The sequence below is a fragment of the Manis pentadactyla genome, chromosome 9 (genome assembly GCF_030020395.1).
Source record: "Manis pentadactyla isolate mManPen7 chromosome 9, mManPen7.hap1, whole genome shotgun sequence".
Classification (NCBI taxonomy): domain Eukaryota; kingdom Metazoa; phylum Chordata; class Mammalia; order Pholidota; family Manidae; genus Manis; species Manis pentadactyla.
Window position 1 is genome coordinate 40,799,042 of NC_080027.1, and position 23,558 is coordinate 40,822,599.

The 23,558-nt window shown below is 51.9% G+C and overlaps 1 protein-coding gene across 2 annotated transcripts in view; it reads right to left on the minus strand.

Annotated features, from left to right (window-relative positions):
- Positions 1–2,866: 2,866 nt before the first annotated feature.
- Positions 2,867–23,558, minus strand: part of P2RY6 (pyrimidinergic receptor P2Y6) — a 34,239-nt gene continuing 13,547 nt past the window's right edge. The window contains exons 1-3 of one of the 2 annotated variants that reach the window (XM_036888628.2): positions 7,599–8,170; positions 4,906–4,967; positions 2,867–4,244 (exon numbers count right to left, since the gene is read on the minus strand). In XM_036888628.2, coding sequence (XP_036744523.1) covers positions 3,224–4,244; positions 4,906–4,925 — 1,041 coding nt within the window. In that variant the 5' untranslated portion in view covers positions 4,926–4,967; positions 7,599–8,170 and the 3' untranslated portion in view covers positions 2,867–3,223. Of the gene's footprint in view, positions 4,245–4,905; positions 4,968–7,598; positions 8,171–23,558 lie in introns of those variants that run through there. The other variant, XM_036888627.2, reaches the window with a different exon arrangement.

Sequence of the window (23,558 nt, forward strand, 5' to 3'; positions counted from 1 at the left end):
CTGTGCCCTGCCCTGGGAACACCCTTACCCTCTCTTCTCATTACATCCATCCCTTAAGCCCCAGATGCACTGCTGCCAGCACCCAGGAAGTCTTCCCCAACCCACAGAAGAATCACCTCGGATCCCTGTGAACCATGGTTCCCCGACCTCTCATCATACTCCACCCCTTTGTCCCCTCAGTCTCCATCCCAGCGAGCGGACATCCCCAAGGTATGCCCCCACCCCTGCCCCATCACTGAGTGTACTCTGGGTTAAAGTGAGGAGGGAATGCAAAGAGACCAAAGGAGGGAGAAGGAAAAGGGAATTGAAGCCCCCCAAATGGTGCTTGGAGTTCATGGGACTGGCATGTAATGAATGGTTTTTCCTTCTTATAGGAATAGATGGGACTCATGAATGATGGCCCTAGTCTGCAAAAAAGTGTAGTGTGCTGAGTATTTTTTCCTTTAAAAGACCAGCTACCTCCCTGGTAAAGGAAAAAGAGAAATTGTTGCAATCCCATGCCTAAAGACCCTTGTTTAGAGCCCCCTATGTCTATATCTAAAGATAGACCCTGGAGGAATTTGTGTGCACAAAAGGCAAAATCACTGTAATAGTAACATTCACTGCATGCTTACCCCCTTCTAAGCATTGATCTAAGTGCTTGGTGTGTATTAATTAAATCCTTATGGCAACTCTACAAGACAGATATTGTTATTCCCATTTTGTAGCTAAGGAAGTTAAGGTTCAAAGGGGTTGAATAATTTGCCTAGAGTAACACAGCTAGTAAATGGTAGAGCCAGGATAGACACCCAGCGGATCTGACTCTGGAGTCTGTACACTTTATGTTATTCTGCCTCGCAAAGGGAAGCTGGGAGGGGAATTACCTATGGCCCACAATTTCCACTCTTGGAAAAGTAACCAGAGGGTCACAATTCTTGGCAGTCTGCTAGGACAATCATCTGTGACTCTCCAGGGCTCAGTTCACACTGTGGGCAGAGGCCCTCTGCCTTCTGCTCTCTACTCCCCTATTCTTCCATGACAGGTGGCTGAAGGACACAGTCAGACTCAGAATAAGATGCAAGGTGGGCAATCTCTGTGCTGCCTGGCATGGCACAGTGTCTGTCACAGAGGGAACAAGTATCATTCTCTCTCTTCTGATGTCCCTACATGTCTGTCTCACTATAACCCAAAGAATCAAAGTTCCTTCTCCAAATACTCAGCCTCTCTAGCAATGACACTTTGAATGGATTCCAAAGATGGGCTGGGCTTGGCTTTCCACTCCTTCAGCCAGGTGCAAGCCCTCCTCTGATGTAATGGACGTTAACACCCACAGAGCCCTTCTCTTAATGCCCCCATTGCCCAACAGCCTTGGAGATTAGGCAGGGCTAAAAGGAAAATATTGAATAAGTTACACAGTCCTTCCCCTCTCTGTCCCTCTGTCCTTCCCTCTCCCCACCTACCCTCTAAGAAGGAAAACTCTTTGCCATGGCTGGTCCAGTTACGTACAGGGTCTGCGTGGTTACCAGCAGCCAAGGCTAGACTGTCCTACAGGAGGAAAGCTGAGATCTGGAGGAGGGAGTAAGGACTGGAGTGGAGGCGAGAGGGGAGGGGTGGAGAGAGAGGAAAGGAGCCGAGGAGCTGCAGCGGTGGGTCTGGAAGGAAAGTACTCAGGCGGAGAGCCTGTGAAAAGGCCTTGTGAGCTCTAACTCCTTTTGCTGCCTCCAAGACCTTCAGCAAAGGTGCCTTTCCAGCTTTTGAAGGCTTTTGGAGGCTCTGTGTTTGAGATGCCTCCATATGAGACGACCTGCAAGCAGCCTTCCAGGTACCCACAGGCCAGAATGAAGGCGCTGAGAGGGCCGGAGTGGAGCCCGGCAGTCTGTCTGGAGACCGGTCAGCAGGGTCCTGGCACAGGACCTCCATGCAGCAGCCTGCTGGTGGCCTTGGGGTGGCCCTGAGTCTCCTCAAGCTGCTGACTTCCCCGTTTAGAATGAAGCAAAGTCGAAGGGCCATTTCCCCTCTCTTGGGGGGTTTGGTGGAGATGTCCACAGGTCCTGAGGATACTCCGAGCCTGAAACTGCACATTTGAAGAGGTGAGTGGTGGAGAGGTGGGGTCTCGGCCTCCTGTCATTTAATGCTCTGGTCCCATCCAGCTCCTTTTCTTGCCACCCCTGTCCACCCACCCAACCCCCTGGGGGTTAAGTGGAACTCACGGTGGCTTTACAGCCAGGCCCAGTGCATCTGTGCTGCTGGGTTTTGTGTACACAGTGCCTCTGACAGGAGCAGCCCCATCTCTCTGCCTTGTGGGTTGACCCCAGCTCAAGTCTCACCTCCTCTAATAAGTGCTCACTGCTCCCTCCCTTCCTTTGAGCCCCCCCATCCTGGAGCATCTGGCCTACTCTTGCCGTTGTCTGGAAGGTGGTCATGGGACAGCTCTTGCTTTTTCAGCTTTCACACACACAAGGCCACACGCCTACTACCCCAGCTCTCTGCCCCAGGGTAGAGCCTAGCACAGGGCCAGCCCAGGCTGCACTGATATCCTCCTCACTTCTGTTTGTGGGGCTCCCACTCAGCCTTCAAACTCTGGTTCAGATGGTCCCCCACTCAGAGAGATCTCCCCTGACTCCTTGTCTGGGTCTTGGGCATCTTCTGGGCACCCCTTCCTCCCAAACATACTTCCCCCTGTCACAGCCTTGACATCACTATGTCAGTATCTGTACCTTCATTTGGGATCCTATATGGAGCGGGGCTGGAGCTGGTTCTTCTGGGGGCCCCAGAATCAAGCGAGGCCTGAGCACCAGGTGTCAGTAAAGGTTTCTTAAGTGAATGGAACATCACACATCCCCAGAAAGCTCATATTCATCTCTCAAAACCCAGCACAAATGCTCCCTCCCATTTTTCCTTCTTTTATTGGTGTCTCCAAAGCCTGCAGCGTACTCTTTGATTACAGTACATATCACGCTATATTTTTGTGAGCAGCTTAACATGGCTTCCCCAGTTTTCCATGGCTGTCTGGGACCTTCTGGAGAGCCAAGCTCAGGCTTGTCTGTTTCTGTGCCCACAGGGTCTAGTCCTGAGAAAGGACTCAATAAATAGTTGTTGGTAAGATTTGGGGGTCTGTGGGGAGCCTCACTCCATGCCCAGCTAAGCTAAACTCTAGTTCTCTGCATGATGGGGCTCCTGGTACCCTGGCCACAGTGGCAAACACAGCAGCTGTCCAGGCCCCAGCTGTCCTTTGCCCTTGGACTCAGCAATCCTGTCGGTGCCACTTGGCCGTGAGTTTCTGTAGCAGCTCGTGGGGCCGCCGGCGGAACTTCTTCTGGGTGAAGTAGAAGAGGATGGGATCCAACACACTGTTGGCGCTGGCAAAGGGCCGTGTGCCTTTGTAAGCAGCTGCAAAGGCCTCCAGCACAGGGCAGGGTACGCCAGGTGTAGAGCGTACTGCCAGGTAGGCTGTCTTGGTGATGTGGAAAGGCAGGAAGCTGATGGCAAAGGCGGCTGCTACCACCACGGCCATGCGTGCTGCCTTGCCACGCCGTTCCCGGGCCACAGGCCCTGCTGGGCCGTCTTGGCGGCACAGACGATGGGCCAGGCGGCAGTAGCAGGCCAGCAGGGCGGCAAAGGGCAGCAGGAAGCCGATGACTGTGAGGGCCATGCCATAGGGCAGATAGCGGGTGGAAAGGGCGGGTGGGCTCAGGTCGTAGCAGACTGTGCGGTTACGCTGGATGCCTGTGGCGGCAAAGAGGGCTGTGGGCAGGCACTGGGTCGTCACAGCCAGCCAGACGGCCCCACACACCAGCCAGGCTGCCCGGCGGCCCCCTCGCTTGTGCCAGGGGGCCAGAGGGTGGCAGATGCCCAGGTAGCGCTGGAAGCTGATGCAGGTGAGGAAGAGGATGCTGCCATGTAGGTTGGCGTAGAAGAGGAAGCGCACCAGGCGGCAGGCAAGGTCACCGAAGGGCCAGTGGTCACCTTGGGCATAGTTGTAGATGAGCAGGGGCAGCGAGCAGGCATACAGCAGGTCAGCCAGTGCCAGGTTCAGGGTGTACACGGCTGTGCGGGTCAGGGCCCGGCGGGATGTGCAGATCTGGGCAATGATGCAGGCATTCAGTGGCAGGCCAGCCGCCAGCACCACCGAGTACACAGGTGGCAGCAGCAGTCGCTTGAAGTTCTCTCTGTAGACGCAGGTAGTGGGCGGCGAACCCAGGGCCGGGCCTGTGCCATTGTCCCACTCCATAGCTGCCTGACTGGGTTTCCTACTTCCACAGAAGCTGGGGAAGCAACACAAAGCTGGTCAGCAACCACCCAGTAGGCACTTGTCCCTCTCTGGGCCTTGATCACCCAACCTGAACTATCTACGATACCACCCCACAGCCCCACACAGCCCTCTCTTCAAGGAAACCTGGAATATAATAAAGCTCAAGCTTGGGAGAGATCCAATTCACTCTTTGTATAATATTCATTTCCCCCCAACATTCCTGATAAGCTTCTATTCATCCTTCAAAACCCTAGTCAACTGTCTCCTCTGTAAGTGGAAACTGATAGATGTTGGTTTGAATCCCAGCTTTGCTACTTAATAGCTATGTGAGCTGTAGTGATATAGCTTATCTGAGTCTCAATTTTCCCATATGAAAAATGGGGGAATGATGTAGCCACCTCTCAAGATGTCATGAGGTTAGAGGCACTAAATCATGCTATTCAGAGTTTCCCCTGGGCTCCCTGGAGTTTGGAGATTGTGATCATGGTGGGCCTGTCTGTCTGTCTCTCCCTCATAGACCAGGAACATTCTGAGGAAAAGTGCCAGGTTTGGTGCCTTTCTTGTGTCTAAAAGCCCAACCTGGGGTCCAGGGCAGAGAATGCCCTGATAATTTTTAATTAATCATCATGAACAGAATTTCCACACAGTATGAACTGACTAAAGACAGTGCCCACCTCTTCAGCCTGGACTCCATTTTCCAAAGCCATGGTCCTTCTTTTGGTCTCAGTCTTCTTATCTGTAAAATGGGAGAAGGAAACGATTGAGGAGTTCCCTAAGCCTCCTTCTACTTGACTTGAGGCTACAGACGCTGGTCTGGCAGAGCCATTGAAGCCACAGCACCCTCTAGTGGCTACAGTAAAAACAGTTTCCCTGAAGGCAAATGGCTGAAGGATTGACCAAATCTACAGTGTACTTTGTAAGGAGCAAAATCCGGGCACAGTGAGGAATGGTGGCTGCTCAATCTTAGTGAGTTAGAAGCAGAGCCAGAACCAGAACTCAAACACCTGACTCAGAGGAGGCAACTTAGTGTAGCCCATGGACATAGAATGTAGAGGTCCTCAACCCAGTTTCAGAACTAGGCAGGTCTGGTTCAAATCCTGGCTCTCCTGCTTCTATGCTGTACCACCTGGGGCATGTCACTTAGTTTTTCTAGGTCTATGTCCTTATCAGTAAAATGTGTCATAGGCCTGATATGCAGTAGGTGCTTAATAAGTATCATGTCATGCTGTTATATTCTACACCTTGTCTCTCCACTCATCCCTTTTTGCTGGGGTTTAGGGGAGCCAGCAGCACAAATGTCTTAAGGGGTACCTGGTGGGATAAGTCTTATTTCTTGATAGTCACCTCCTAACTGGCATTTCTGCATTTATTGATATCCAAGAGAATTCCCAACTTAAATCCGATGGACCTGTAAGGCAAAGCCCTTGTGATAGGGAGTTGGATCATCCCCTTCCCTATTTTATAGATGGGAGAAACTGAGGCCCAGAGAAAGTATGAAGTCCTATAAATGCATTCAGAGGGTGGTAGAGGGTTGAGGCTGAGTATATGGCTCTGGTCCAGATGCTCAGGAACAAATCCCAGCTCTGCACACATGTGAGCTGTGCGGCCTTATGCTTATTACTGAAACTTCATGCCTCAGTTTCCCCATCTATAAAATGGGGGTAACATAGGGCTGTTGTGAAGATCAGTGTCTGGCACAAGGCAAGTGTTAGCTGTTCTTGATGTGACTATACCTGCTAAGTAAAGTTATGAGATTTTTTAAAGTTATATCAGAGTAAAATATAACTTCCCAAACTCCTTCTCACCTTAAAATTTTATTTTGATGAAAATATTTTACCCAGATTCTGGGCAACTGCAAAATGATGTTGTTAGATTCTCTAGTCTGTATTCCACATGCCATGTCTCCTTTAGTTATGAAAGATTCTGTGGGGCTTCAGATCATGTGCTGGGAGCCCAGCCAACCAGTTAGGCATGAATGGGATGCCAGATGAGGAAGCACAGAGGTCCCCCATTGTAGCTAGGAAGCCAAGACTAGTATAGGTGAGAGGAAGTTCATTCATTCATCTCTTTATTCATTTATTCAGGCTATTCTTTCACACATGTATTTAGTCTCTTGTTTTCACATGCCAGGCATTTAATGAATATTTACTGCCTGCTGGATGCATGAGGGCACAGTAGATAGATGTAGACAGATACAAATAGAGAAATACACACACACACATATACATTTACACATACAGGTACATACACTATTCTGAGGGAGGGAGACCAGAGTGAGCCACAGGAAGAGACTTTTCAGGGGAGGAGGAAGGATGGAGCAAGACCCTGGTGGTTGAGGAAGGTTTCCCTGGGTGTGAGGACCCCCTGGGGTATCCCGAGGTGGCGCAGGCAGGGCCTGAGAGGAGAGCTGCCTGCTGGGAAGAGTGTCATGAGGAGGTAGAAGCGGGCAGAAGGAACGGTGCTGTGCCGCTAGACCCTCTCTTGGGAGGCCTGTCACCTTCAAACACCCCCAGAAAGCCCTTTGCCTCAGGCAACTTCAGACTCCAGACATTTTCTGCTCTCCACTCCCTGCTGAGACCAGTACTCTTGGAAGAAGCCAGGGGCTGCACAAGGGGCTCCAGGGCAAACCTTCAGTCCCCTCAGAAAGGCAGGTCTGGCTGCCACCCCAGCGACCTCAGTCATTCTGCTTTCTGAGGACCTCAGAGGGGTGGCTGTTCTCAGTTCCTGGCAGGAGCTGGTCCCCACCTCCAGGAGACAGAAGCTGACAGTGGCTTCTAGGAGCTCTCACGTCTGTCACTCACTTGGGCCCTGAGCCCTGGGCCAGCTCAGCCCCAGCCTCTTCCTGGGCTCCAGTTTCCCTGCCTGCAGTGGGAGGCATTCTAGCAGGTGGCTCTGACTCCAGCCTTCCCTGTGCCCCTCTGCCCTTTGGGGGAAATCTCAAACTCCAGTCCTGACAGCCAAGCTCTTGCCAAGCCCTCCAGCCTCATCCCACATACCCCAGGTCGCTCCACTCTGCTCCTTCCTCTTTCTCCACTCTCCTCCCAAGACACCAAGACTACCACACAGCCATTCACAGCCAGAGAGCCAGACTTCCTGTCAGGCCTTTCCGTTTCTGCTGTTCTCATCACACAAAGTGCCGTTCAGCCCATCTCTGTTTGTCAAACCAGGAGTGTCCCCCAAGATCCAGATCCAATCTTGCTTCTTCCTTTTCTGATCCCCCGGTGGTTAGAGTACCTTCTGCTGGTCCCTCCAACCCTGTGGACCTCCTTTAGGTCAGCCCTGTCCAAAAGTCACAGTTCCTTGTATCCAGCCCCCAGACCCCCACCCAAACACTGGCTCAAGGCCCATGAGTTGCACCAATGCTCACGTGTAGCCTCCTGTCCCTGAAGCGCGCTGGGGCAAGGGAGGCCAGACACGAGGCTCTCCACTCTCCTGTCCTCAGCCCGGGCTGCAACACCTCCGATGGGCGGGCAGCTTCCTCTGTTTCCTGGCAGGGTTGTCTCGGACTGAAATAGCCCCTGCGGGGGCTACCCCTCCTGGCCACCCCCAACACCAAGCCTGGCGGAAACTGTGCCTAGAGGAGCAGGGAGGCGGAGAAAAGGTCTCCTTCCCGGAATGCTCCCCTACCTCCGCAGGGGGAACAGGGTGAGGAGGGGGCAGAGAAAGACGTGGAGGAGCACCAGAGACTGCTGGTCAAAGGCCAGCCCACAGACCCAGCAGCTGCCCCTCTGCTCAGCCCTCTCAGTCTGCTCATCTGTCAAACAGGCAGGGTGGTGACTGAAGAGCTTTTGGCTCCTCCTTGAGCCGTGACCCCAGAGCCAGGGCCCCAGTCTCCTGCCCCTCCTTCCCTCACGCAACAGCCCCCTCACTGACAGGCCTGTCCCGCAGGTAGCCGCCTACTTTCTCACTCAGTGGTGCACTCACCCTCTCTCTCTCCCTCCTTCCCTCTAGAGCCTCCTTTTCTCCAAAAGCATTTCTGGAGCACCTACTGTCTGCCACCAGCGCCTCCCACATGAGCACCGTGGCAGGCCCAGAGCTCCCCGGGAGTGGAGGGTGGAGGGTGTGGGGAGAGGGATGACGCCCCTGAGAATCCATCTGAGTAAGAGTCTCCTTGCCTGTGCTGGGCCCTCCCCTGGCCCCTTGTCACCACCAAGTCTGGACTCAGAGCAGTTAGGACGACCAGAGGAGGAGATGGGGCTCTTCATTGTCCCGAGGAAGCCAGCTCCAGTGGTAGAGGCAGCATTCAGGGGGTGACCTAGGGGAGGTGGGCTTTGGTTTGGAGGAGCTAAGGCAGCTGGTGGGGGACTAGGAGGGTGCAGGGAAAAAACACTACCCCAGGAATTTGAGGCCCAGGTTCTTGTTCTTGGCCCCTACTCACTGTGTGACTTTGGACAAGCCCCTTCCCCTCTCTGAGCCTCTTTGGTAGCATGTGGTCACACTGGCCACCAGCATGTTGTGAGGATGAACTGCTGGAGGGAAGGAGGGCCCTTTTTATCCTGTAAGGTATAAGCACTGATCTTACCCCTAAACTCATTTTACAGGCAAGAGGATTGAGGAACCAAGTCAGGGTCAAAGGTTTGGGCCAAACTGAGAAAATTCAAGTTTGAACAGCTAGTAAATACTTGGTCATCCATGCATGGATCAAGCACCTACTGCTTTTTCAGGTCAGAGCTAGGAGTTTCCTTGTACCAGCTGAAGGCATGGCCCTCCCGGTCTGAGCTGGGCAGTGCTGGGGCCCAGGAGGGCAAGGAGGCCTGGCCTTCAGTCCAGCAGCCTGTCTTCTGCTGGGTCCCAGGGCGACCTCCTGTGGTCAGGGTGTTTGTATCAAGAATGGAAGCAGCTCTGAGGGCTTCCTGGGGGCATCAGCCCTGGGTACACTTGGGTCTTAGTTCTTGCCATCTGGGTGGAGCCCAGGAGGGAGAGCTCAGGTCTTAGGGTTGGTAGGTACACCTGGATGTATGCCTTGAGAAGGCATGTCTGCTGCTGGGCCTTAAAGGACCAGGGGGACTTGGACACATAAAAAGAGTGAAGAGGGCAGCTAAGGCAGCAGTCACGGAGGTAGGGAAGCAGCCTACCCTGTGTGAGAAATGAAGAATAAGTATTGTAGCCGGAGCATGGAGGGGTTGTGTGAAGGGGGGCGCCAGATGAGAGGCCTGAAGGGGCTGGGCCAATTGTAAAACCTTCAAAGCAGAGCCCAGGTGCCACTGCCCTGCCCCCAAGCCTGCCAGTCCCAAGCCCAGCCTCAGCGTTCTGCCCAGGCCTTCTAGCCCCTAGGCCTGTGTACATGCTGCTGTTTCTGCCTAGGATGCTTTCCCCCTTCTCCAAATAATCCCCACTTATCCTTCCTATAGATTCCCGTCTGTGAAAAGAGACTGATCACTGGTACCTACCACATGGGCTGTTGTAACAATGAAATGAAACCATGTATGTGAGGTGCCCTGGCACACAGTAGGTACTCAATAAATGTTTTTTAACTGAGTGAATCACTTCCAGGCCCAGACTAAGTGCCTCCCCTTTGGGCTCCCTCAGCGCACTGCAGTCTCCATTGATTTCTGCGTCCTCAGCACCAAGTGTCATTTCTTAACTGCCTCCCCTATGCCAGATGTTTTATCAGCAGTTCTGGGCTGGTGGCGGGGCGGGGGGAGATGATTCTTTCCACTTTACAGATGAAGGAACTAAGACTCAGGAAGGGCCCCCTAGTTTCCTGGTGTCCCAGCCAGGTGGCATTTCAACGTGGTCCTTCTGATTCCCTGGCTCCCTTTTCCACGCTTAGATGGTCAAACCAGGGGACTCCCAGGGGATTGCCTTCCCTGTGCTGAGGACCTGTGGCCAGGAGATGGCGCCAGCAGACTGCCCAGGAGGGGCAGCTTAGCACCTTCAGAGAAGGTGCCCTGCGCAAGGTCACACAGGACTGGGCAGCCGGTCACACAAGTGGCAGTTTACACAGCTGAGGCCTCCCCTCTGGGGCTGGCATTGAGCAACCTTGGGACTGGGTTCCCAGCCTCAGTTTCTCCTGGCTCCCTGCCCAGCCTTTCTCCTACTTATCATTCCCAGGTAAGCTCGAGCCCTGTTCTCAGATTTGCACCTGGTCAGTGTGGCTCACAGCAGCCATTGGGGATGTGGCAGGGCAACAGTGCCAGCGCTGAGCCCTGTCTGTCTGAGGTAGAGGCCTTGGAAGTGTCACCCTGACACCAGGCATTCACCGCCCATCTCTGTTCCAGGTACACCATCAGCAGAAACACTGAAGTCCCTCAGTCCACAAAGGGAACAACTCCTGCTGTTCTCTCTTTTCCATTCAGGCAACAATACATGGAGTCATTTAAAGCCTGCAGCAGAAACGATTCAGTTTAGACAGAAGGAAGAACTGAAGCTCCTTGGTCTATCTGGATGCTACGGTCTCAGGATACTCCTTTAGATGACACTCCCCACCCTCCTCCCCAAAGCCCTCTTATCTGGAAGGGATGAAGAGGCCTGAAGGCCAGAAGCAGGAGCTGGAAGGCTGAGTCACCACCTGCCAGCCAGCCAGGAACCAGCCGAGACCAGGCTGGATTTGGGAAGAGGCTTCCCAACCTTGGTCTGCCTGCCTGCTGGGAAACAAGGCCGGGAAACCCCTTGCCTGGCCCTTGGCTTGTAAGCTTAGCAGCAAGGGCACAGGATGACAGGGGTCAAGACCCAGCTTCCTTCCCCTGAGGAGTCAGACAGGCTGGGATCCATCACCACTTTGCTGTGTGACCTGGAGTGAACCAGGAACCCTTTCTGAGCATGAGTCTCCACATGATAAGCAGGACTAGTCATGGTGCCTAGTCATCATGCCCTCTGGGCTGCCGTCACCAACTCAGCCTTGTCCCCAGCAGCATCCAGCTTGTGGCAGGGGTGCCCCGTGGATCACCCCTCCGGTCAGCCTGGGGTCAGGTTCCTAATGCCGATGCCACCTTGGCACCCAGAGGACAGTGGGCAGAGTCCACCCCTCCTGGGAGAGTTTTGGTCCCACCTGTAGTATCAGGCCAGCCACAGAAGTAGGCAAACCTGGCAGAAGGGCACCAGGAGGGAAGGAAACCTGATTTCTCTTCCCTTTTTCCACTTCCCCTTCTCACCTCCTGCTCAACAGGAATTAAAGCTGAAACTGAAACAGCCATTTTGAGTGCAGGGAAGGAGAAGCTGCCCCTCAGTGGCTCACATAATCACCACACAATCTGGGCAGACGCTCATGCTGGGATTGACTGCACCATCCCTGTGCAAAAGTGCCTCACAGGCCATCTCTCATTCAGTCTTCACAATTTCCATCTCTACTTTGCAGGTGAGGAAGCTGAGGCTTGCCAAAGTTAGCAAGAGGTCCTCCTCAGGACGGTGAATGCTGAGGCTGGAGGCCACACCCGCCCAGGTGGGTGCAGGGCTGAGGAACCCAGAAACGGGCCTGAGGGCGGGCGGCAGCAACAGGGCTGCCCCTGACAGAGAGAACATCCATGGTGTCTGGCTGTCCAAATCCATGCCCACGGGGCCTCGGTGCCTTCCACCCTGGGCTCTGGTCTATCCCAGGTCCGTCTAATAAACCCTCTCCCTTGGAACTAGTGTAAAGGGTCTCTGTTCCTTGCCTGGACCCCCAGGATGTCCCATTTTTAAAAATCTCCCTGTGGAGGTGTACCACTTGGATCCCCCCTCAAGAAAGAAACTGCTGTTTAGCTGCAAGGAGTGCAGTTGGCTGACAGCCTCTGTTGGTATCTTCAGGGCCCGCCCATCCTCCCAGATAACCAAGCTCCAGTCCGCTGGGGAAGAGATGGCCTGGGTCCAACTGTCTGGCCTGTCCTGACAGCGGTCATTGTTCTGTTCCTCTGTAGTTTCTTCCCACCCAATTCCCAAATCCTCTCTCTTGATGACAGCCTGCCTGCTGTTCCCCCTTCGAGGGATCTCGTCCTTCCTCTCCTAGGGTCTTGACAATGTGTGAGTGGTGGACCTGTGGCATAGGCCTGCAAATGAGAGAGGAGTGGGCTCTTCAGGCCCTGTGTCTGGCTCGGGAGTGGATGGACAATCTTCACTGCATGCCTCAGTCACTTCTGGAGTTTTTGCTAGAGCATTGAAAAGGACACAGGTTTTCCACTGGGTTTGCAAAGCTGGTAGGAAGTAAGCCTGGGGCTTCTGGAGCCCAGGTGAACTATGTGCCAGGCACTGTCCTAAGCACTGAAGATACTACCACCAGGGAGGAGACTGTCCAAAATAAAGCTGAAGGATGGTAGAATTGAGAGAGGGGAACACACCAGTTCCTGAGAACACCACTGAGCACCTGGTTCCAGCTGCACCTGAAGCTTTACCCTCCCTCCACTGGACTTTTTGATGGCATGAGCTAATAAATTCCCTTTTTTGCCTTTGTCCATTTGACCTAGGGTGCTGTCACTCAAAAACAGGAGTCTATCTACAGACCTATACCCACAGGTTCCCCTTTCCTCTTCCCATAGCCCATGTTCACAGCTTTGGCCCTGGGACCCTAACACCCCTGCAGGGGAGGCTGGAACTGGCCCTGTACCTGGAGTCCACCCATCTGGGGCAGGTGGGAACGGAGGGACTGACAAGTGAAGCCTGATCCCCACAGGGCAGCCAGGGAAGCCCCCAGTTCATTTCCCATGAGGACAGTCTCTCCTCCATTGGATCCCAGAGGAAACACTGTCACCTCAGTAGCTCCCAGGCAGGAAACAAGAAACCTGGAAATCCAGCTTCTAGTCCTAGATTCATCACCCACCTGCTGTGTGACCCTGGGGAGGTTACTTCACTTCCCTGAGCCTCATTTTCCTGAGCTACTTCACTGCTACAGTTTCTTGGCTACTCCGCAGGTATACCAGCCACTGAGCTAAGTTTGCTGCAAAACATCTCATTTGCCCCTACAACAGCCCTGTGTGGTGGGTTGTATTATCTCCATTTTATAACTGAGGAAACTGGCTTAGAAAGGGCTGTTGACTTGCCCAAGGTGACACAGTGAGTCAGTGGTGAGCCAGGACTGGGACACAGATCTGAATAATGATTAAGTCTACATTCAGGAAGGAAAGTGACAAATACCTATAAGAAAATTGAGGCCAGAGAGAGTAGAAACTTTCCCAAAGTGCCCAGTAAAACCCCCATGCCACCCTGCCTCTTGAGAACACAGTGACCTGAGACAGGACAAAGAAATGGGGGCTGGGAGTCAGAGCAGAAAAGAAGACCGATCCAAGGGTCAGCCAGACACCCTCCCTTCTTTACCTTTGTCAGAAGTGGGGACAAGGCCTGCTTGGCCTTTGGTTCCCCAGAGACCAGCACAGGCTGCAGCTCCCAATGATGAATGAGGACATCTAGTCTATCAAGATGAGCCGCAGGGCTCTGTCCTTGGTGCTGCCTGGCTCAATAAAATTTTTTTAAAGCCCTTGTGTTGGCTAATGACAGAGAAGGCTTGTTGGGGGGAATGAAGGTTATGGCTGCAGAAGTAGCACGTCTGAGCCGTGCGGGCCCCCCAGCCCCCAGCTCTCAGGAGAGGTAGACCACCAACACTGCCTGAGTGTTTATTGTGGGTCATGATCCTGCCCTTTCCACAGACCCTAGGCCCCAAAGGTAGGCAGCTTTGCCCACAGCTCTCACAGGTAAGGCGCGGGTGTGGAGAAAGCCTCAGAACCCCTCACCTCCCTCTGCCTTGGCCCCACTCTGACCATCTCCAGCACCTAAGCCCAGCTGGCAGAGACAAGAGACCGACTGGACCTGAGCTTAGAGCTCAATGTCAGGGCCCTGAGTTCTGGACTTTCACGGTGAGAGAGGCCTTAGGACCATCTGACCCAGAGCTCTCTGCAGCCCCTCAGAGAAGAAGGCTCTCTGCAGACTCTCTGACAGGATTTGTCTGGCCGTGTTTGCATACTTACCGTGAAAGGGCGCTCATTCCATCTCTCCCAGGCTGCTGCATTCCACCTCGAGAAAGCTCACTAGGAGATGTGCTTCATCACACCAAGCCCTGAGATCCGCCACTAGTCACTACATCTCTTCCCTAGTCTAGCCTGCCTCTGGGGCCACAGAGCCCTGCTGCCCCAAGTCCCAGGACACTGCAGAGACAGTCTGAAGTTTAGTCATCAGTTGGTCTCATTCTCACCAGGCAAATCTAATGCTCATGTCCAGGCCCAGGGAACCTAGTGGTGGAGCCCATAACCAGGCATGAGGCCGGGGAGCCGTGACTGCTTCCAAACCTGAGGACAAAACCTTTTTGCCTCTATCCTCTCATTCCCTGCTTGGGGTCTGTGAGGAGGGTATGGGTCCTTCCTACCATGTTGGGAGAACGAAAGTGAGGCCTCCAAAAGCTTGGTGTCTTGTCGAGGCACCAGTCAGCCAGTGGTCTTCTAAGCAGCTGGACCACCTTCCTCCAAACCCAAATCCTCACCCTCAAATGTCAGCCATGTGGCATTTGCGCCGATCTCTGGCCAGCCTAGTGTGGGAGAAGCAGTGCTTTGGGGGCATCTGAGGGGTGGCTTGGGAGGAGGACATCAAAGTCAGGGCAACCGCCTGCTCAGAGGACTGTGGGGGGTCAGCGGGTAACACAGGTATTTCCTGCCACCCAGTGCGTGACTGTACGTGGCTGTGTGTGGACCTCCTCCCGGTGGTCACTCAGACACCACCTTCTCAACGAGGCCTTCCCCAACCACACTGGCTGAAACTGTAACTTCTCACCCCCCTCCCCACGTGTTCTTCCCTCTCCTGCTCTCTGCTGTATTTTTCTCCTTAGCTTATCTTTAACACACTATTTTATTTGTTTATCGTCTCCACCAGGACAGGAGTTTTCATGTTTTATTCGCTACATCCCCGGTGCCTAGGACATTGCCTGACACATGGTAAATGCTCAATAAATATTTGTTGAATGAATAGATGGCTGAATGGATGGATGGATGAATTTCTAGGGGTGGTTGAAAAATGTCTACACAGAGAGGACTTAGGGACAGAAATCTGACTGGAGGCATAGAGGTCTTGGCTTGAGGTTACATTTATATCACAAATGGCACTTTGTACTTAGGAGTATGTGTTTATTAGGGATTGGGGGCCGATAGAGACATCAAAGCCACCATGGGGCTGCCTCTATCTGGTTATGTGTGGGAAATACAGGCTATGAACAGCCCCATGGGCATGGGCTGCCAACCTCTTTCTCCTGCCCTGTTTGAGGCCTTTCTAGCCTCTCATTTTTCAGGTCTTCATCTCTCTCTGCCCTCCTCTGGCCCTGCTCTATCCTGTTCTCCTAGAGCCTCCAAGCCTCCTGGACTGTACACCATCTCTCTCTCTGCTCTGGGGCCTCTGATTTGAAGGTCTCCAGCATCCTGGGCCAGCATCTTCCTGGCCCCTCTCCTTTCCATTGCCAGCCTGGGCCTCTGCCCCAGGACCCTGGATTCCTGTGAACACAGCCAGTCCATTCATATCCCTGGTTCCTGGCCCCTTCAGACCACTCAGGCCTGCCCTGTGGAGCTGAGTGTGGCTCAGCTGAGGGCCCTGAGGCCCAATGGCCTGGGTTGCCACCTGACTTGGCTGATTCCTCAAACTTTTGCCTGTCCTGGAATGGCCTCTCTCCCCTCTCTTCCAAGCCTTTGCCCCATCTTTCTTATCAGGGCTACCCACAACCCCAGCAGCCCTCCACCCCAACAGCCCTCAACTCCTCCTTTAGAGCAAAGAGAGCCCTTTCAGAGATGCCTTCTTCAATTTCTGGCCACCTAAATAAGCCTGATTTGTTCCCCCTTCTCCTCATTCCTCCTGGGCCTCAGGTCACGGGCCCCGCTGCTGATGCCCGCTCTCTGGCAGTTCCTTCCCCGAAGCCCACAGCACTCTCCATCTCCATCTCTCCTTGCCCCACTTGCCTCTCCAGCTGTGCTTCCTCCTCCCTTCACAGTCAAGCTTCTGGAAGACTCTTTACTGTGTTGCCTCCCCTTCCTCCCTCCCAGCACCATTTCTCACACCCCTATTGTCAAGCCCAGGGCAGGGCAGAGCAGGGAACAGCTATGGGCACCCAGTCTTTCTAGGTGAGCTAGTGAGATGGAACTGCAGGAGCCAGTGACTATCTGAGCTCCATCACAAGGAAATCTTAGGAGTGACCTTGACATAATCAACAGGCTTTGGGGAAAAAACAGGCCACTGCAAGGTGACTTTTGTTTGACAGCCCCCTGCTGAGGTTGTGCAAGGCTCAGGGAGGAGCCTTTGTGGCTTCCAGGAAAGGGTCTGGATGGGAATTTTGGGTGGGGTTCAGGGTGGGTGGGGGCACCTCTAGCGTCTGTTTAGGTGGGAACTGGTGGGGTAAATGAGGGGACTGATACCTTTGCATAGCTCATGCCATCAGTTTGAGAGAATGCCAATGTCTGTATCACAGAATAGGAGGGGCTGTGGTCACAGAGCAGGTGGGTGGGTGGGCACAAAGCTTCTCCAGCTGCCCCCTGGCATTACCTCTGGTCACCCAAAATAGGATCCTCTCCAGATTAGTTCACTGAAGAGCTCCCATGAAAACCTAGAGTTCTTCAAGCCCCATTAATTCTAATTTTCCCATACAGTCCCATATGCTCCCTGCAACCCAGCCCTACCCCTGGGTAGGGTCCAGGTCAATTAGATCCTAATGCCCAATCCTGGCACCCCTCTGCCACCCATCACTGTTCCCTCTACAGAGCTCAGGACTGGCAGACCCATTTTCCATCCTGGCTCTGCAGCTTAGGAGCAAAGATTTAACTTTCTGAGCCTCAGGGTCCTTAATTATAAAATTGAAATAATAATACTCTCACTGCAGCACTGTAGGGGCTCAAATGAGGTAAAGGATCTAGAACTCCTAACCTAGTATCTGGTGCAAGTGGGTGTTCATTCAGTGGGGCTTCTGTTATCCCTCATAATTTTATCACAGACCAGCTGAGAAATGGCCTCACTTGAAGCCTTTGCTGATTTATTACTCACTCACTCACTCATTCATCCATCTGATATGCATTTGCAAGGAGCCTTCTGATGTACAGAGACTTTACTGGGCTCTGGTCCTTGTCCTTAAAGAGCCCCAGCTGATGGCAAAAACAGATGAAGGGGCCTCTGGGAAGACCCCTATCCCTGCCTAAGGTATCGAGGAAGTCTCCCTGCGTGTCGACAAGGTAGGGGAGGGTGTTCCTGACAGAGATACCTGCTGGAGATACGAGGGCATGGGGTATCTGCCAGTGTTTGCATTCACAGGAGGTGAGGCTGATCAGAGCAGGTCCCAACAGCCCTCAAATGCCAAGATACAAATTTGGCCTCTGCATTGTGGGTGCTGGCCAAGGAGCCCTCCATGGTTTGTAAAGCAGGGGAGAGGTGTGATCAAGTTTGAGATTTAGGAGGCCCCTTGTGCTTCTGGAGGGAGGATGGACTGGATGTGGCTGGAGTCCAGGTTAGAGACAGCAGGGCTTAAGGGGGGTCCTGGGACAGAGACAGGGAGGCTCAGGGCCAGTTGCTGACAGGGCCAAGTCAGGGGCTTTGAATGCCAGGCTCACAGTGGCCTCCTGCCCCTCTTCCATATACCACTCCTCAAGCCCTGACAGACAGAGTGCTAGAAGGACAGATGGGAGGGGGATAGGTTCTCAGAAATGTCCTACTCTAGTCCTCAGGTGCCAGCCAGGAATCCCTGGACCAGAACAGGCAACATGATGGCCTACAGCTCGATGTCCCACGTAAGTCCATGGGGGCCATTCCCAAGCCTGCTCCGAGTCCCCATCTACCAAAGCTATGCTCTTGCTTCCCCAGGAGTCTGGAAAGATGACTTGTTCCAACTGCCAGGCCCATGTAGGCTCTCCCTTCTCCTGCTGGGGAGGGGAGCCCTTAAAGCTTCCTGAGTTCTCTCCTCTCCTTCTTCACACCCATTTTGTAACTGAGGAAACTGAAGCCCAGAGAAGAGAAGCTTTCAGCTCCTGGGATAAACGTAGCCCTATGGGTCTTGGCCTTGGGGTGGGCGTCAGGTGTGGGAGACAGACTACTTGCGTCCTAGTCCTGGCCTTGTTCTGGGGAAGTGGGATTCATGATTCCTGAGGACACCGGGCTGGTGGGGGGTGGAGCTGCTCCAGCACGAGCATCTGGCCCTGGCCTGGCCCTTTCCTAGCACCTTTCCCAGGGCACACTCCCCTTCCACACCAGACTGTGTCTCTGCAAGGCATGGTGAGGAGTACAAAACAGGAAGGAACCATGTAGGAACTGGGCTGGTCACTTCTCTGGCAGAGGAGCCCAGGCCCCACCCTGCCCAAGGGAGCCAGATGATCCCATCAGCACAGCTCAGCCAGACTGTGCCCTTGTCCTCAGCTGCCCAGCTCCCCAAGAGAGGGGTTGGTGGAAAGGCCGGGCTCTGGTCCCTGGAGCTTGCAGACTTGACCAAGCCCCTCAGTGTCCGGCCTTGCGCTTGACCTGGACCCCACCCACAGGCCCAGAGAAGAGAAGCTTTCAGCTCCTGGGATAAACATAGCCCTCTGGGCCTTGGGATGGGTGGGGCAGCATATGGGTCTGCAGGGGAGGTACAGCTGATGTTTAAAATGGTCAGTGCCAGGGGCCCGCTAGCCTCCAGTTCCACCTGGAGAGGTTGGCAGAGCAGGGCCTGCTCATTGCCATTTCTCTGATGGGAAAACTCAGGCCCCACTTCAAATTAGTCACCAACCCCTGTTCGTTCTCCATCCTTACATTTGTCAAGGTGTCCCCTTCTCGCCTCCTGTGGTCCCTGCCTTGGCCTAGGCTGCAGCCATCTCATGCTGTCTTTCATCTCCCCAGCCAGTCCATCTCCTTTTTGCAGCCAATAGGATCTTTGCTCAGATCTGCTGCCTGTGTATCTTGTGGCTTCCTGGTGCCTGATGTTATATAAAGGCAAAGCCAGGCCCTGCTGACCTGTTCCCAGCACCTTCTCCCATCCCCCGCGTGCATGTGACCTGCTGGGCCCTGGGCTACTTTCAGTTCCTGGGACCATCTGGACTCTGTTCCTTAGTTAGTGATATTTACGCCCCTGGACTGCCTGCTTCCCACATGTGCAGCTGGCAGACGGCCGCTGTGAACCCAGAGAAGACCCAGGTCCTGTCCTCAGGAACTCAGTACAGGCAAGGGAGAGTACCTGAAGATCCGTGAGCTGAGGCAGTGCTCTGGAGCCGATGTGAGTGCTCTGGAGTCCTGCGGAAGCCCAGCAGGCAGGCATGGCCCTGCAGGCCAGGAAGGCTCCGTGGAGGGGGCAAACATAAAATGGCCAAGTGTACATGGAGGCAAAGGGCATTTCAGGCAGAGGGAGCAGCAAGGGCAGAGGCTGAATGAAGCATACACTGAAGGGTGGTAAACATAGCCAGAGCTGCTAGCATATGTGGTTGGGAAAGAAGCCCAAACTAATAATAATGATACAATTACTGAACCCTTTTGTTGAACCAATTACAGTGTGCCCCATGTACAATACTCCATTTAATCATCATAATAACCCTGTGAGATAAGACTAGTATTAGCTCCATTTTGTACCTCAGGTGGGGAAACCAAGGCACAGGAGGCTAGCTGCCCTGCCTGTGGCAGCACAGGTGGAAGGAATGGTCACTGGGCAATGAACCCAGGTCGTCTGGCTCCGGAGTCCCATTCTTAGCTCCTACAATATACTAGTGCTGGGGTAGGGAGGTTCTCAAATGGCAGGTAAATCCAGCCCCCCTACTGCTCTGCCCCGCCTGCCTGGGCTTACCCTCTCACAGGGACTCCATAAATTCTGCCTCCTCCAGGGAGTCTTAAGGGACCAGCTCCAAGGTGAGGAATGTCCCTTTAAGCTGAGTTTCCTGACTTGGGCTCCTCATCGGGTTTCCAGAGCCTTTCTGAGGAGGAATGTTTGCCTGTCAAGCATCTTTTGCTATGGGGACTCCCTTTCCTCATTCCATGGTAGGCACCTGACCGAGAGCTGATCAGTCAGAGTGTCCATCCTGACCCCTTACCAGTCACTGGCTGAGAGGAAACCAGTTAGAGTTTGCGCCAGGAATTTTGGTGTAACCAGCATGGAAGGCTCCCTCCCTTTTCGTCTAGGATGATTAGCTGTGAGGGCCATGGAAGCCTGGTGCTTCTAGAAAGAACTTGCATGACAATGTAGGAAGCCAGTAGAATATCAGGAGAAGGTTACAAAAATAGAATGCTGATGGCCTTATTGTAACTGCTGGATCTACCACGTCTGATCTCGGGCTGTCTTTGATTTTTCCTTTACATTAACTAATACCTTTCTTGCCTAAACTAGTTACATTTGTCACTTGCAATCAAAATAGCCCTGCCTAATATGACACCAAAAAACACAGGTGACAAAAGAAAAAAATAGATCAATTGGATTTCATCAAAATAAAAAACTTTGTGCATCAAAGGATACTATTAACAGAGTGAAAAAGCAACCCACGGAATGAGAGAAAAGATTTGCAAATCATGTCTCTGGTAAGGGATTAATATTCAGAATATAAAAAGAACTCTTATGTTAACAACCAAAATACAAATAGCCCATTCAAAAACTGGCAAAAGATTTGAAGGGACATTTCTCCAAAGAAGATATCCAAATGGCCAGCAGCACATGAAAAGACAACACTAATCATTAGAGAAATGAAAATCAAAACCATAATGAGATGCCAGATCACAGTTAGGATAACTGTTATGAAAACACCAGGAAAGAGCAAGTGTTGGTAAGGATGTGGAAATATCAGCAGCATTATTCACAATAGTCAAAAAGTAGAAACAACCTAAATGTTCATTGAGGGATGAATGGATAAACAAATGGTGGCATATACATACTAGGGAATATTATTCAGCCTTAAAAAGGAAGAATATTCTGACAGATGCTACAAACATGGATGAACCTTGAAGATATTATGCCAAGTGAAATAAGCCAAACACAAAAGGACAAACACTGTATGATTCCACTTGTATAACTGTGATATAATGATTTATAAGAAATATATATTTGACCATTCAGATGACCAAAATATATTTCTCAGATATATTTGGTCTTCATCCACAGTTCCAGAAAATGCTTCAGAGCCATGAAGTGAAATGGGCGTCTTATCGTGTTAATGAGAAGACTTTTAAACCCCTGCAGAGGGCAGGGGCTGGTTGGCAGGGAGACCAGTCATGTGAAGAGGGGTGGGAACTTTCAGCCCCCAGCCTCCAGCCTCCAAGGAGGAGAGAGGACAAAGGGACTGGAGGTTAGATTAGCCATTGGCCAATGACCTAGTCAGTCATGGCTATGCAATGAAGCCTCCACAAAAACCCGTGAGAATACCATTTTGCTCTCCCTTTTTGCATCCTGCTTTCCTGAAGAGCGTTTCCATGCTTGGGGAACCAGACCCTTCCAACCACTTCCAAGCTCCACGGGAACAGAAACTCCTTTATTCAGGGCCTTGCCTTATGTCTCTCTTCATCTGGCTATTAACTTATATTCTTTATAGTATCCTTTATTAAACTGGTAAAAGTAAGTGTTTCCCTGAGTTCTGTGAGCTGCTCTAGCAAATTAATCATACCTAAGGGGGAGGCTGTTGGAACCTCAGATCTGTAACTGGTTGGTCAGAGGCACAGGGAATATAGCCTGAGGCCTGTGACCAGGGAGTAGTCTTGTAGGACTGAGCCCTTAGCCTGTGGAATCTGGTGCTGTCTCTGGGCAGATAGTGTCAGAATTGAGTTGACTTGCTTGTTGTCATGTGTGGGAAAATCCCCTCCCACACAACATACACATTGGAATTGGGTTAGGGAATCCTAACATAATCAGTTACCTGGTACAGTCAAATTCACAGTGCAAGAAAGTAGAATAATGGTTACCTGGGGCTGGGGGGAGGGAGAAAAGGGGGTACAGTGTTTCTGTTTGGGATGTTAAAAAGGTTCTGAAGATGGATAGTGGTGATGGTTCCACAACAATGTGAAGGTACTTACTATCACTGAACTGCACATTCAAAAAGGGTTAAAATGGTACATTTTATGTGTAGCATAAGAAATGTATATTTGCCCCTGGTTCCTGACAGAAAGCTCCTAAATCGCTCAGAATTTCCTGATTGGAGCACCTTTTGTTCTAATGAGTTGACTCATGGCAAGCCCTAGATAACTTCGGGATGGAGGCTAGTTGCCAGAAGGAATAAACCTTGATTAAAAGCTTGGAACTTTCAGTCCTATCCCCTAACCTCCAGGGAGGGGAGAGGGGCTGGAGATTGAATTCAATCACCAATAGCCAATGGTTGAATCAATCATTCCTACATAATGAAACCGCCATTAAAAAAAAAAACCCTAAATGACAGCGTTTGGAGAGCTTCTGGGCTGGAATGCACATTGAAGTGCTAAAAAGTCTTGTCCCTTCCCCCATACTTTGCCCTATGCATCTTTTCCATTTGGCAGTTCCTGAGCTGTATCTTTTATAATAATCTGGTAATAGTTAAATAAAGTGCTTTCTTGAGTTCTGTGAACCGTTCTAGCAAATTATTGAGCCTGAGAAAGGGGTTGTGGGAACTTGTGGTTTATAGCCCATCAGTCAGCAGTATGGGATGCCTGGGACTTGTGCCAGACATCTACATGATGGGAGGGCAGTCTTGTCTTGCAGGGCTGAGCCCTTAACTTGTGGGGACCATGCTAACCCTCAGAGTTGGTGTCTGAACTGGTTGGTGTCAGGAGGACAAAAAACACAAATTTGGTGTCAGAAGTATTGTGAGTGAAAACAGCTAATTTTATGTTACATATATTTTACCACCAAAGAATGATTTAAAAGGTAATTTTTATGTTATGTATGTTTACCACAATTAAATACAAACAAACAAACAAAAACAGCCCTGACCATTACATCTGTATGTCAGGAGATGATTCTCCATGGGTCTTTCGGATTTCTGCATGTCTTATAAGCAGAGACAAACCAGACCATCTTTTGAAGGATGTTTGCATAACAAACAGACTCCGAAGACAGTGTGAGGGTCTCCTGCTGGAGCCCAAGGCAGGTCTGTTGGCTGTCTGGTATGCAAAGATTATGTCTTACTCTGGGGCAAATGTCAGGCAGGCTGACCGCCCCATTGTGAAAGATTCAGGTTGCCCTAGGTCCAGGTTTCCTTCTTGTAATGCAATCCATTGCATATGAAGATATCATTTGGTCTTCTCTGAGGTGCCTTTAGGAATGGGGGCTTGAGGGCGCAGTGCTAATACTGCTGTGAGGAACAAAGTTCTTTGTCTCTCACCAGAAGTCTCAGGTCTTCTGCCAGCATCCATGAAACAGTAGTAGGCTCACTTTTTAGTTTGCAAGTGTGGTAACATCACATGCCTTTCATGGTTCTTGATACTGTTTGTATCTGAATCTCGGGTGGGAAATACAGTAAATTTGTGTTTTTGACAATTCATTTTGATAGTCAGCCAC